The 14,855-nt window shown below is 59.9% G+C and overlaps 2 protein-coding genes across 2 annotated transcripts in view; both read right to left on the bottom strand.

Annotated features, from left to right (window-relative positions):
* The window catches only part of TAFA5 (TAFA chemokine like family member 5), a 169,790-nt gene that overhangs the window by 154,550 nt on the left and 385 nt on the right, over positions 1-14,855 (bottom strand). The gene's annotated exons all lie outside the window — the stretch shown is intronic.
* On the bottom strand, positions 4,491-14,847 carry LOC308502396 (uncharacterized protein). The gene is made up of 6 exons (XM_081060221.1): positions 12,005-14,847; positions 10,533-11,865; positions 9,567-9,734; positions 8,571-9,253; positions 5,328-8,300; positions 4,491-4,806 (listed from the first exon to the last, which is right to left on the bottom strand). The coding sequence occupies exon 1, from the start codon at positions 14,659-14,661 to the stop codon at positions 13,813-13,815; it is 849 nt and encodes a 282-aa protein (XP_080916347.1). The 5' UTR covers positions 14,662-14,847; the 3' UTR covers positions 4,491-4,806; positions 5,328-8,300; positions 8,571-9,253; positions 9,567-9,734; positions 10,533-11,865; positions 12,005-13,812.

The raw sequence follows: 14,855 nt of genomic DNA on the forward strand, positions 1-14,855 counted from the left end.
AGGGGCTTGTCCCGGGGGGGGGGGGGGGGGCGCCCAGATCCCCCTCAGTATCAGCAAGTGCGTCGTATAAAATTGAAATTGAGAAGTGGCTTTTCTGCAGAGCTGGGAGGGCAGGCCTCTTGGTGCAAACACAAGGCCCCAGGAAGGATGTCCCTTTAAGGTACCGCGTCAGGCACCAGAGAGAATGGCACTCACCTGTCCGGGGAAGCTCTAGGCAGCTGACTCAGTTTGCTCAGCAGGAGCCTAGGGGGCCGGCTGCCTGGCTGGGTCTCCTCCAGAGGCCAAGCTGGTGACTTCCTTGCCCGCAAGTGGGGGCAGCTCCCTCACTCCTGTCCCTCGTGAAACAAAAGCACCCAGGGGCACGAGACGGCCAAGGTGGAGACGGCCCATTTGGGCAGCACGCACAGCACAAGACCAGGGCGGCTGCTGAGCAGCTCACCCTCCAGGGCCCTCCCCAGCTGCCCCGCCCCCAAGGGCTCTGCACTTCTGCTTCCCAGAGGAGCACAGAGCAGAGTGGAGTTGTGTGCTTTCGGGTCCTGGCCGACGAGCATATCTGCACACAGCTGACAGCAGTGCCCTTGGGAGCCAGGATGTACCTGGTGCACCCCTCCACTCATGTCAGGGAGGAGCGGTACCAAATGAGGGACTTCTGCAGACAAGTAAAGTGCTTTCTTAAGTCCCGAGGGTTTCTCAGCATTGGCAGGGGGTCTGTAATGCAGGGCAGTACCCAGACCTCAGCCTGCTCAGGCAGAGCTGGGAAACGGCAGGGCCGTCCATCTCAATGTCCTTGCTTGTCACCCTATGCCCACTGCCTGCTGCACAGACGCCTGAGGCCTCAGGCCACGGACCAGCAGGGTGCAGAGCAGGGTGGCATTCCTGTCCTCTGGGAGCCATGGCACAGTGGGGAGACCCAGGGGGCTTCCTGGAGGAGGAGGCCTTCCCCAATTCACAGGGGCCCGAGCAAGACTCAATGATCCAGCTGGTTCCCCTCCCCAGGTACAGTGCAGTCCCACCCTTCATTTCTTATCAGATCTGAATCCTATTAGTGCTGAATGAAGGTGTGTTCTTACATTTAATCCTACAGCTATAATCACTCATGGCAGTTTGGTTTTCAAAAATAGCAACTTCTGAACTTGGGTAAAACATCAACAGTGCCACCTGGCCCACTGGGCAGCCAGCACGTCCCTGCCCAGGCAGCCTGTCCTCGAGCCCCAGCCCGGGTCCAGCTGGGCCTTCACTGCTCTCCGGGCAATACCCTGGGAGCATAGCCTCAGTTTCCCCTTCTGTGAGGCTACAGGTTCACACCGCCCACTGTGCAGGCTTCTTTGAGCTGCAGCCACACCCTGGATCCCGTGGCCTTGACCCAAATGGTCACCGTGTCAGAGACAATCGCGGGGCACGTGCTCAGGGCTCCCAGCACACTAGCACCCTCCTCACCTTAGGGCTCGACAAACATGCTCATCTCTGGACACACGGCTGCTCCAGACCCGTTTGTATACAGGAAACAGGTGGTGGATGGGGCCGGGGCTGAGCTCCCCACACGGGGCTCCTCCCGACCCTGGAGCAGGGCCAGAGGCCCCGCAGTTCTGGCTGCGACCTCCTCATGCCCTTCCGGCCCTTCCCACAGGTCCCCCAGCTTTTGCTCCCAGCCATCGGCTTCCTGCATGCCCATCGTCATGTCCCCAACTGGGACCAGCCACCTTTGCATGTTTCCCATCACCCACCTCTAGGACAAGACCCATGCCGCCTTTGAGAGCCTACGAGACATCTGTCCTCTGAACTGACGGCGAACCGGGAAAGCCCAGAGAGTCCACTGGTCGGACAAGGGAGGTTACAGACTAGTGAACACATTCCAGAAAATTCCTCAGGGCTATTCCTTCAAAGGAATCAAGGGCCTGGTTGGTGGCACTGGCCCCGGCTCAGGTGTTGACCTAATGCTGAAGACACTTTCTTCTCTTCAGCACCGGGAGGGCAGCACGGGGCCAGCCTGGTTTTAGCAGGTGACCTGCTGAAGGACACCCTTCTAAGCAGTGGTGTGGGGTCCCAGGCGGCTCCTTCTCCTTCTCTTCTGTCCTCACCCTCTGGGGGTCTCCGAATACGCAACTCTTGGCCTGAGAAGACCCTCCAACGTGGACACACGTGCTTTCTGAGCAGAATGGAGTGGGACAAACACAGAGTTCGTCTGGGCTACAGGTAGGACCAGAAGACAAGGAACGGCCACAAGGAGCCTCCTCCTCCTGCAGTGAGGGGCCTGGAACGTGGCTAACGGCCCTTCTCCCAACCAGGGGGGAAACACCTGCTACGGCTTCTCTTCAAAGTTAGGATCAACAAGGGGGCACCCGTGTCCACACAACCCCTCGTCAGCAAAATCCGCACAGGTCCTCATGTACCCACATGTAAACGACTGACAGAGGAGTCGAGTGGGGACCCCGTCCTCAGCACATGCTCTCTGCACGCTCTGACCGAGCACACCCGGCAGAGACGAATGGAGAAACTAGGTCTGGGCCTCAGAGCCTCAGCGCCCTGTAGAAAGCAGCACCCCCACAGGGGGTGACCCCCACAGGGTGGAGACAGAGGACAGAGGCCCCGCCTTCCCGGAGGAGCTCACATCTGCCCCTCCCCGTTGAGCACAGGTAGCAGGACCTGGGCGTGGGGCCTGCTGACACGCAGGGAGGCTCCATAAATGCTGGGCCGACGGACGTCCAGTCCACAGCCCGCTAAGGCTTGCGAGAGCTTCACGGCCCCCGGCCAGCCGGCGCTGTCCCTGGGCTACAGCTGAGCCCCTGGGCCGTCCACACCACGCCCACCTGCGCACACCTGAGAAGTCTGACGGGCAAAGGTTCTGGTTACACACAGCACAGAGCTGCAACCGCCTGGCGCCACCGGCTCCCCCAGCTCCAGGTCGGGGCTGTGCTGGGCGTCTGCAGTGACAGGCGACTGGCCGGCCCGAGGGCCGCTCTAGCCCAGGGCAGCCCCCCACGCAGCTTTCGTCCAGGGTGACACACTTCTGCTCCGTGGCGCTGAATCTTGCTCCTCTGTTTCTCAGAAGCTCCCCGCCCCATCACTGGGGTCAAACCCGGGTGTGACGTGACAGCGGAGCAAGGTCCCAGGCGTCCTCGTGGCTTGCCCGAAGCCGGGGCCCTTCAAGCACGCTCACTGCCCACACCTCCAGGTCACGCTGGGCGGTTGGTGTGCTGAGTGGACAGACTCGTCTCTGGCTGCCCTGGCCGCTTCCCAGGTGTAACAGAAACCATCGGACCACCCGAGAGAGTGACGGCTGCCGGGCGTCTTTCACAATCTCCGTGACGACAGCATCAGTAATGCCGTCACGTCCATGTCCGGTCCACAGGCACCTGTGCTTTGGAGCTGGAGGCGGCCTGGGCCACCGGCTGCTGTGTGGGCTTTGCATTAGGAACCCGAGACAAAGATGAAAGCAAGACCAGAGCGAACGCTGACCTCCTTCAGCAAATGCCGTTCTATTTACAGTGTACTTAACATCCATTTTGATTAAAGCGCAGTCTTTTTACAGAGGCGTGTGGCTTGTCATGTGACAGTGGCCCATGACACACTGCAGAGGCCGCTGGCTGCCCACTTCCAGTGTCCCAGATGCTCTGGGGACACGCTTTGCTCTTTTCTTTGATTGAGGAGCTCACGTCTCACAGGGCGGGGTTCAGAAACCTTTGTAAGTTCTTCAAACCACCCTCTCCAGGCTGGGTCTGGAGGACTTTGAACAGAATCTGTGGGGTTGGGGAGGCCCAGGGAAGCAGGGCAAAGACCTCTGCCCGGGGGGCAGCAGGTGGAGGTCCCCACACACCTGGCATGACGCAGTGCACCCATACCTCGGACTCAGTCACCCAGGTGCAACCCCAGTTCTCAGGGTGACCGTCCCCCCGCCAGGGGAGGCCGAGCACTTGCTCAGGAAGCCGACTCCCTTGGCCCGCGTGTGGGGAGCAGAGCACCTCGCCTGCTGCCAGCCTGCTGGGCTCAGGTGACGTGCTGGATCCTCTACCCCCCGCAGAGAGACTGCCTCTGTCACCCACACAGCTCACCCCAGAGCTGGCCGGGCTCCCCAAAATGAGCCCGTGAAGGAAAGAGACACAGGGGAGTATGTGGCCACACTCTGCAGCCTCAGCTGCGCAGCAGCCGAAGAACATAAATTAGAGTCGATTAATTAACAGGAATCCTATACAACCCATTAATGGTGTTCGGCTATATTTGGGAAGCGCTTTCAGGTAATGGAACGCTACAGGAGAAAATTAATTTAAAAATAGAGCCAATGTGTTTTTTCGAAAGAGAGGCTATTCACATGAGTCCAGCCACATCTGAGAGTTTCCGAGGCGCTGGCATTTTAGTTACTAAAATATCATAACCTGAGAGCCCTTTGCAGAGCGGTCCAATCCACCCCAAAACGAAGCACCAAGGCTTCAGGCCACGGGCGGGTGCCAAAATGACATTCCCCAACAAGTAATAAACCAAACACACGTCAGACCTTGAAAAGACAGCAAGCGTGTTACTCTCCCAGCGTCACTCGGTATCTGCGGACCGAGACCACGGACCCCATACAGTTCCACGTCCACCGGTGTTGCATCAGGTCCACTGGACAGGGAAGACCCCTCCCCTCCCTGTCATCTCGTGTCCGAGGGATTTTACAAGGGAGTGGGTAAACGCAGAGACGGCCATCCACGTCATCGTGGTTTGGAGTGTCCTTGACGGCAGATGAGCCCCTCGTGCACAGGTGAGGAGAAGCTGGCCCATCACAGCTGTCGGCAAGGACGCCAGCAGAACCACCCTGACGGCATTCAGGACCTGACGACAAAGCAGGCGGGACAGCTCAGGGCCCCGGTGACCCACCCTCATCACGCAGGACTCCACTCTGCCCGTCCTCTCAGAAAACCATCCCGGCTGTTCTGGTGGGCCAGGGCTCAGCGCCGAGGGAAGGAGCTGTGCCCTGCACAGGCCCACGTGGGGGACAGCAGCCCAATGGTGACATGACAACAAGGGACCGCAGTGGCACTGGAGCACGGGCTCCATGGCTGAGCCCAGCATCCTGGGGCTACAGAGCAAAGAGGAGCCCAGCCCTGCCCCAGCTCACACTGAGGCTCCAGGGCAGGGAGGGGCCTCGTGGTGCCCTACTCAGGGCCACATCATCCCAGCCCAGGACACCACTCAGACCGTGTGGCCGGAACTTCCGGGCCGCTCGCCTGCCCGTTGTGGGCCCAGTGGCCGCCCTGTTAAGTTTCCCAGCTCAGGAGGGAGAGGGCCTGCTTTCCACGGTGAGTGTTTGTACCTCTGACGAGCACCCACAGCCCCAGCCACGGCCCCTGTACCTGGGCACCTCTGCCCTGGAGAGACGAGGCTGGACCACGAGGGCGTCCAGGCAGAGACAGGCCGCTCCATTCCAGCAGCATCTGCTCAGCATGCCCAACTGCCACGTCTTGTATCAAGGGCGGTGGGCTGAGCGCAGGTGCAGACAAACGCACGACACCTGCCAGGTAAACGGGCCGGGGCTTCTCACGGCGGGGCTAGGAGCCAGGCCCAGGCTCACAGGAGGCCGTGAGCGTGGGCCTGGGGCAGAAGGGCCCTCTCTGGTCAATCCACAGCACGTCACCATTCCGGAATGTAGCCGTCCTGCGGGCAGGGGGTGGCCCACCAGGAAGGAAGCACAGCAACCCGGACAGGGGGCTGCAGGCTGGCAAGCGGCCTGTGTGACACAGAGTGACAACCCAAGAAATCAGTCACTCTGAATATCTATAGGGTGACTGTGACCGAGAGGGGCTGGCGAGCAATGCAGGGCCAGAAGCCCGGGAGGGCCTGGCTGGCTGGTCTGGAACCTGGGGAGCCGTGGGCAGTGGTGATGGGTCAGACACAGTGTCACCTAAGGCAGGGGCCTCTGGCAGCAGCGGCGTGGGGCGGTGTGGCCGTACCTCTGGGCTGTTCCCCAGCCAGGACCCCACGCATGGGCCTCCATTTTCATTTGCACCTTGCAAGGTAAGCAGCAGGCCCAGCAGACACCAGCCACCTCTTGGGCAGACCGGCCGGGCCTGGGCCCACCTCCTGCATTCCGCCAGCCCTGTCTGTGCGGCGGGCGCCCCGAGGTGGCTGTGGCATGGTGCGTGGTCAGCCAGGGAAGAGACTGCAGGGAGCTGGGTGGGAACCCAGCTCCCAACCATTCTCCAACCCAGTCAGGGCAGACGTGGGCACAGCCGCAACCCTCGGGAGCCCCTGCTCACACGGAGGGTGCCCGCCCAAGGAGGCCACACGCGGTGTGCTCTGGGACCCCGGTCCTCGGGTCTGCCGAACTCATTTGGCACCAGGCGACCTGAGTGACCAGTCCCTTGTCTGAAAGCAGGCCGAGCTGTTTATCCAGTGGTTTCAACTTCATCGTGTGCACGACAGGGAAATCCCACTGGCCCTTGAGCCCATGAACTGAGTAGAAAGAAATGTCCCTGTGCCTGGTGTCGCACGGCAGGGGAGGGGCTCAGGCCCAGGCAGGCCTGTGCTGTGGCGTGTGGTGCCAGGATTACAGACCCACAAAACTGAGGTCCACGCTTGTCCTCATACCATAAGCACCTCAACTTCAGGTGGGGAGACTGAGGCCTGAAAAGGGAAGGCAAAGGATGCATTTCCGTGGCATCTGTACACGTGTGCCTGCACAAAAACACAGACACGGCATGAAAGGATGGGCAGTGGAGGCAGCCGGCACAGGAAGGGGGACCCTAGCTCTGTCTCCAATCCGAGCCCCCCTCCAGGCAAGTCATTTCCAGCCTCCGTCGGCAAAGGAAGCCACCAGCCACAGCGGTGCAGCCAACCTTGCTGGTTGGGAACTAACCGGTAAGGAAAATCACGTCCCAACCTCCCTCTCCTTACCCAGGACTGCAGACAAGGGGGTTGGCTGAGCACACGCAGAGTCTGAAGGTGAAAAGCAAGGCTGGGGCTGGGGCTGCAGGGAGATGGCACGGGCTGCATGCACGTGCGCCAAGGGGCTTCTCCGTGCCCACCCCACGGATGTGAGGACCAGGGAGAGAAGGTCTATTTTCACCCTAAAAAAGGGGAGGCAGACTGGCGGGAAGATGACGCAGGAAACACTGAAGTGAGGACTCACAGGAGGGTGGGTGGGAGGTAGCCCAGTGTGGGAGGTGGCCCCAGGAGGAAGGTGGTCGCTGGGAGCCAATGGGACAAAACCAGGCTTCCCACGAGGCCAGTGGCAGCCTGGCACATAGTGGGTCTGAGCCCACGGGCCCAGTGAGAGGCTGGTGGGAGGAGACTGGACCACAAAGGGCACCACAGAGCTCCACCAGAGGGCATGTCGCCGACTCTGGCTCCCCCCACACACCCAAAGACTGAAATAAAGGCAGCTTCTAGGCTAAGGGAAGCTGCCAGCAGAACTTTCTGGGGGGAAAGGCACTTACGACATTTGTTCCACTGGGCTCTAGACAGAACTCTCCAAAATCCTGCCTAACTCCAGGGACTGGAGTACCTCTAGCAAAGGCAAGAGTAATTAACAAGTGGGAGATGGTGGGAAGGGTGAAGGGGCTCCCCTGTCACCGTGGGATCGGGGACGTTTGATTACCGCTAAGTAGCTTTATCACCATCAGCAATGCAGTTACGTGTGAGACATGGAAAAATGAAGACACAGAGAAGAGGCTGCATGCCACTTGAGAACCTGGCACGGGTTGGTGCGTGGAAGTGTGCAGACACCTTCCTTGCCCAGCAGACAGCCTTTCCAGCAGCCCAGGCTGTCTGGGAGCGTTGGGAAGGGCGGGGAGCGTGTCTGGACAGGATGAAGAGTCAGGCCAGGACAGCGTGCCCACGGGGGGAGGAGTCTGGGGCTATGTGCCCTCCCTGCGCTGGCCATTCAGCCGCAGAAATGCCATGGGGTTGTCACTGCACCGGCACTGAGCCCCAGGTCCAGGGTCTTTATTCCGCAAACCAGGAACACCAGTGCAAATGGAGACTGGGGACCCACAGACTAAAGCAGGGTTCCCAACGGTGGTGATGGGGGTGGCGTTTCTGCCCCCAGGGCACACACACACACACAGCAAGGTCTGGAGACACCCTTGGTGGTCACGCTGGTGTGGAGTGGGTGGAGGTCTGGATGGTGCCCCACAACCCACACAACACCCAGGATGGCCCCCTCCCCAGAGACGTGGCCCAAATGTCCACAGTGCTGAGCGGCGCAGCCGAGCAGAGGGCGGCAGAAGAAAGCAAGCACCAAGAAGAATAAGCCTGGTGCAGGTGTCAGAGCTGGAGCCACGGGAGCAGGTGAGGCTCAGGGCCGGTCTGCAGTCCTGCCAGGGGTCCTGTACAATCGGGGAGCATTTCACTGGGCTTACACACATTCTTCTGTTCTGTTCTTTTTAATCACAGAGTTAGGCCCAGATTGATCCTCGGGGATCCTGCGACTCCTCCATTTTTCAGAGGACATCTTTCCAGTCCCACCCCCACCCCCACCCCTTTAGCCCCACTCCCAGACATTTGGCCCCGCCCCCAGCCTTTGGCCCCGCCCCTAGCCTTTGGCCCCGCCCCAGGCCTTCAGCCCCACCCTTAGTCCTTAGCTGTCACCCCTATACCTTCAGCCCCAGCCCTGTCACAGCTCACTGTGGAGGGTGCCAGGCCCAGTGAGTATCTGTCTGGTCAGAGAAGCAGGCATTCAATCCTCTTGGAGCAATAAGCCATGCCCTGGAGAAGCTCAGCCTAAAACAGAGGCAGGAAGTGCTCTCTGACACGTCCAGATGAACGCAGAAGACGGTGGGGAGGGAGATGAGGCGGGGGTTCCGGGGAGGCTTCCTGGAGGAGGCGTTCTCTAACTGGGTGGCAGCCCCAGGACCAGCGCAGTGAGACACGGCAGGTGTGTGGCAGGAACGTGCGCTCACCCTGTGCCTACGCCCGGAAGCCCCATGACCGGGGCCTCAGGCTGGACTCTGCCGTACCAGGACAGACGGACGCAGAGTCCTAGGAGGGCAGAAAATCTCCCTGAGCGACATGAGCAGGGGTGACGGTGAGCCACGGGGTGGGGAGGGCTAGTGCAGGCCTTCCATCCTTAGGGGAGCCATGGTGGGGGCCGGGGGCCAGCCTGCAGGCAGAGGGACCACCGACAACAATGCGAATGTGTTCAGGAGGGCCAGGGGCCCTGGTGATAGCCAGGCAGGGAAAACGAAGGTCCCGGACATGGAAAGGGTATTCCGGCCCACACACTGGGCTGGCTGCCACCTGCCACCGTTGGGAGTTACCTGCCGGTCTGAGGTTGGGACAGCTGCAACCAGAGAGAGCAAAGAACCCATCAGAACAGTGTGTCCGGCCAAGGCCGGCAGCCCCTCCTCACTGCCTTCGCTTTGTGCTGACCTGTCCAGACCCCGACGAGCATGTAAGTCCAGATGGCTGCCACCTTGCCCATCTCTCTATGACTCGTATGACTAAGCTGGAAGCCACATCTCCTGCCTCACTCAGACGTCTGGGGCCATCCCTCCAACACACCTGCCTCAGACATGCCAGAGGAGCCAGGTCCCCACGTGGGACCCCACCGAGGCCAGGCCCTCCACGGGGAGGCTGACCCCACAGCAGGTTACCTGCCAGAGACGGGGAGGCGGGAGCTCTAGGAGATGAGTGAGGCCTCTCCAGGGGGACTCACAGTGGGGCCCACCCCGCCATTCTCGAGGACAGTGCTGGCACCTCAGGCTGGAACTGGGCCTCCTATAAGCCAGGGGCCCAGGGGATTCCGGAGCAGTCCCACTTGCCTAGTTGGAGACAGAAGTTATTGTACACTCGGCAACTGCCAGCCATTTTAATAAGTAAGTAAACATTACAGAGCCTCGGGGAGCCCCCACCCCACTCACTGGGGTGACAGAGAGATGAGAAAAGTCCCAGATCCTCTGCCAGCTGCTCGGCTGGCTCTGGAAAGCCAGGCCCACAGACAGCTCACGCTGCCAGCCCGCGCGAGCTCTGGGCCCAGCTCTGGAAACCGTGTGGAGGGAGGAGCAGGCGGCTGCTGGACCAGCAAGCGGGTTCAGGGGTTCATGGCCTCCAGGCCAGTCCCAGGGGCCGTCACAGAAGCCACAGGAGCACCGGGGCAGCCCTGGCACCCCGAACTCCAGCTCAGGGCCAAGTATGCAAGGCAGCATTTATAAAGAGAGGCCACAGACTCTACCAGCCCGTGGGCCTTGCAGGCCCTGAGAGACCAGCCATGACAACGCCCCAAACAAGCAGTAACGAGCAGGTCTCCGAGCCCTTCCCCTCTTGGCAGCTCTTCCTCCCACGTCTGGTCCCCCAGCACACAGGACAGCCTGAGTCGGGTCCTTGTCAATCTCCTCCCTCTCGCTTAGGCTGTCACCCATGGTGCTCTGGGTGACAGGTGGCATTCTGTAGAGGTCATTAACTCCAGAGTACCACATTTCAATGCAAAAAAATGAGCCCTCCTAAATGGGCACAGCTGTGAAGCTATATAAAGAAATGGGGATTCGGCGGCTCTGCTTTTTTTCCCTTTTCTAGGGCCACATTATCATAACGTTTCCCATAATTATGCCCATAAAAGTCACCTGAAAATACTTCAAGCCACAAAAGTTGGTCTGCGCATTTCATTCCAGGCTATGCAGTCCTGAGATGGGATTCCAGAGCCGAACGCGGCCGAGCGCCACGCATCAAGCTGAGCCCTCCAAACAGATCGCGTTTAGGACGCACTACGCTGTGGCCTCACTGGCAGGAGTGAGGTGCCAGGGAGAATGGTGGGGGGCATGGACCCTCCTGACACATCTGTGGATGACGTGTCACCCCAGGGTGAGGAACGGAACCGGGGAGGGGAGAGTGGCACGCAGTCGGCCTGCCTGGCCATCACCCAGAGCGGTCATCAAGACGGACACGGTTCTGGACCCTCTTGGATCCTTCCCCCCTGGGTCTCCGCCCCAGAGATGGTTCCAGGGGCAAAGCCACCTCTACCTTGCTGACCCTTGGGCATGGAGTTCAACTCATAGGAACGCCACAAGCAGAGGTCACATGCCTTTATGTGGCTGAAAGACACAAACAACACATTTCTCATGCCACAAATTCATCAAATAAAAACCGTAGGAGAAAAAAATTAAAAAGATGAGAAATCAACTTCTGAACGGTATCACTTCATTAAGCCTCCAGTATTTTCAATTTCACCTCTCTGAGAACCCCAGAAATAAAATTTGAACAGCAGGAAAGTGGCATATTCTAATCTCTCCTAAATATGCAATAAATTGTGTTTATAAAAGAAATACGACATCAGAGAGCCTACGCTCGGTTAGTATTCTAATGGATTAAAACAATTTTGAAGTTGTTTGTAATTTCTCCATAGTTGCCGACGAGGACATGAGATTTTACTTAAAGATACAATTCAATTCTGATGGGATTTATCAGAAACAAAATCCGTGTCAGAAACATAGTCACACTGCCTCTCCCCACATGGCTCCCTGGTACTTTAACATACAGACTCTCCTCCCCCCACAGCCATGCCAGGGACGTCTATCCACACAGCTGTCCCAAACAGGGGACATGCAATCTGTGCTAAAGCACCGTGTCTCCACGTTTGAATTAAATACTGCGTATGCGTGTCAAAGTCAAGGCTTCGTGTCGTAAGGCATTCACCAGCTCATCATTTCCCCGGTATTAGAGCCAGTCTGTGGTAAGCCAGGGTGGAAAGACCACAGCACACCGTCAAACTGCTCCATCTGAGAAGCACGTCCAGGTCCACCTCTCTGCTCCAGATATGTGAAGGGAGGACGATCTAAATCAGCCCTTTCTAGGCCACAAGACAGAGGTTTCCCAGACCAGAAGGAAGGGGTTTCCCCTTTCTCGTGCATGGTCTGTGCTCCCGGACCCAAGTAAGTCTTCACCAAGTGTCCAGCCCATCTGTCAACGGGAGGTACACAGAGATGGAACATGCATCTTAAAGAAAGCCATCCAGCCCACATCCCCTTCCTCCTGCTTTTCCTGGCAATTCTTCCCCAACAGGAGAAAATGACAAGGCTGTGTCACTATAGCAACTAACCTAATTGGGGCCTGCAGGTCTTTCTCCAGCCAGAGGGTGGAGCCCATCGCCTTAAACAGGGATCTGAGCAGGCTGCAAAGAAGGAAGGTCTTTCACTGGGCCTACAACGGCATACCCTGGCACTGAAAACCAGGCCAGGAAATAATCCGCTTTTCTTCCAGCAGCACCAGGAAGTGAACACCTTATGTGTTGCAGGGAAAGGCACAGATTTAATAGGCAGGATAACTGAATCGTGCATGAGACTTATCACTCTCCCTAATTAACTTGCTATACACATATCTGCTCCATAGCACGAAAACATTTTGGGTAATAGAAATCCTGACTGATACAAAAACAATTTACAAACCAGGATGCTAACTTCTCTTCTTCAGCCCAGATCTATCGGAAAAGAGAGCGGAAATCACGGGAACTGTTTCGGCTACGTTTTATTTGCTTTGTCAGTTCTAAAATAAATAAATAAATAAATAAATAAATAAATAAATAAATAAATAAAAAGTTGGGTTTTTTCCTCCAGGGCTGCTGTTCCAAGCTATAAATTGTTATTATGTCTATTTTGTATTTTAGAGAAATGTTTTAATTTCTCCAAGTGCATGTCTGGGGTCATGGGGTATGCCTGGGACCGTTATCTTAGTGTCGATTACTCCATGCATGGGTATGGAGACAACCATGAAAGTTTGGTGAACGGAATCTTCTGTTGTTAATGGTTTCTGCTGGTCTGGATAAGAGTGTGACCAAATGTCCTAATCCTGGAGGAAGGCCTGTTACCAGGATTCCAGGGAGGCCCCCCAAAGGCAGGCTGCGTGGGACACAGATCTCGGTTCCACAGCTCATCTGAGCAGCTGCGCTCTGACACCTGACTTGGAACAGCCACCAGTCCTGGAAGGTTTCCGTGTCAGGATGAGCACAGGCCAGGCCTCCTTGGGTTCAGGTGGTGGCTGTGGCAGTGGCGGTGGAGTAGGCAGACTTGTACACACCGTGAAGGTGGGAACCGGAGGCCCCGGCTGGCGCGCTGGGGGTGTGAAGTGTGGAAGCCACGGGGCGGGGGTGTCTGTACTTGACAAGGATTATCAGCTGCTCTTTTCCACCTGGAGGGCTGCCTCCAGGCCGGCCTGCTGTGGCCGGTTCTCCCATACACCCCCGAGGACGCTGTGGCCAGAGTCGGCCAGGGAGGGCGCCCGGGCTGAGAGCGCTACAGTCCCTTCCCCCAAACCCTGCTGAATGAGCCCCTCTCCCGTGATGCCACCAGAAACTGCCTTCAAATGGCACCTCCTCGGTGCGGCGGGAGTTTATGTGCCATTAACCCTTTCCACCTCAGCAAGAAAGCCCAGCCCGCCTGGCTCCTACCTGTGAATGCCGCGCGGGCCCCAGTGGCCTCGGGAGCTGAGGAGCCGGTGCAAACGTCTGTCAACCCCCAGCTCCGCTGCCAGCATTGCGCCCGGAGCCGCGTTCCCAGGGGCGCGCCCTGAGCGCCTCGGCGGTGCTGCAGCCTGGGCGGCCGGCTGACCACCGGCCGGAACCTCCCGTTCCAGGACCCCTCCCCGCGCGGTGTCCGGCCGTCGCCAGCAATTGTAAGGAAATGCACAGCCCGGCTGGAACAAGTAGGACAATTCCCGCCCTGGGCACCGGCTTCCCTCGCGAGTCGGGTGGGCTGGGCTGTCCCAGGACTAGGGCGACGGCGGCTGGCTCCGGGGGGCTCCGGGCCCCGCTGCCATCTCATTTGGGAGACAGAGGCTCGGACTGGGAGCGAGGAGGCCCCGTCTGCGAGGTGGTGGCTGGGGAGCACGGCTTGGCTCTGGCCTCTCTTATTATTATTTTTTAAAGAATCCATATTTTTCCATCACCTTCCGCGCCCGTGGCCATTCTCCATGGCAGGTGTTCCCCAGCACCCGTCCTTCCCTCCGGCGGCGATGGGAAAGGAGCGGGAGCCTGTGGCCGGCGGCCAGCCTGGCAGTGGGGCAGCCCGCGCCATCCAGGTGGGAGCCTGGACCCCGCGCACGCCCCACGCGCTCCCCACGCACCCCGCCAGCGGCCGACCTGTGACCGGAGCACTCACTGACCACCAGCCGCACCGCAGTGCCCAGGCTGTGCCCGGGAACTCGGACCGCCCCACGTTCCCCCACAGCACCGCCGGGACCCAGGGCGCAGCCCACCCCCACCCACCCCGGCCGACCTCCGAGCCTGTCCCCGGTCCCCGGTCCCCGACGCCCCTCCCCCGCCGCCGCCCGCAGCCCGAGTCCCGCGCTCACAACAAGCCCGCACCACGCCAGCCCCGAGCCCGCAGCCCCGCGCCACAGTCTCCGGGTCGCCGGCTCAGGTCCTCGGACGCGACTCGCGAAATGCCCGCGGCGGGGGTGGGCCCTTCCCAGGAACCCCAGCCCGCACTTCTCCCGCACCTCGCTTCCCAGGAAGGCAGCGCTCAGCCCCGTGTGAGCCCCAGCCCGCCCCTGCCTGAGGCGCCGCGCTCCGGGCTCGGCCTCCGCGTGCCCCGCGCCCCCGGCGGGAGCGTGGCCAGCGGAGCCTCGGGACGGGGCGCTTCGCCGGCGCCCCCAGCGCTGGTGCCCGCCCGCCTCGGACCTGCCGCCGCCCCCGGAGCGCGCGGCTGGGCCGGGAAGTCCCGCCGGGCTCGCTCGCCAGCCGGGGCCGGGCAGCCCGGGCATCGCAGCGCAGGGACGCGCCGCGCCACCCGGGGCCTGGCACTCGGGCCCGTCCCGGAGTCGGGGGATGGGGACCCGGGCAGCTGCGCCCGCCGCCGAAGTAGCCGAGAGCCGGAGGCCGGGCGGACCCTTCCCCCCGGCCCAGCGGGGGACCCGCCGGGCTCGGGGACCGCGCTCCGCGCTCGCAACTCCGCGCG

The sequence above is a fragment of the Rhinolophus hipposideros genome (assembly GCF_964194185.1).
Source record: "Rhinolophus hipposideros genome assembly, chromosome: 9".
Lineage (NCBI taxonomy): Eukaryota > Metazoa > Chordata > Mammalia > Chiroptera > Rhinolophidae > Rhinolophus > Rhinolophus hipposideros.

Bases quoted from the DNA above. Each gene is read 5' to 3' on its own strand.
- LOC308502396 (XM_081060221.1), bottom strand. From the start codon at position 14,661: ATGCCCGGGCTGCCCGGCCCCGGCTGGCGAGCGAGCCCGGCGGGACTT.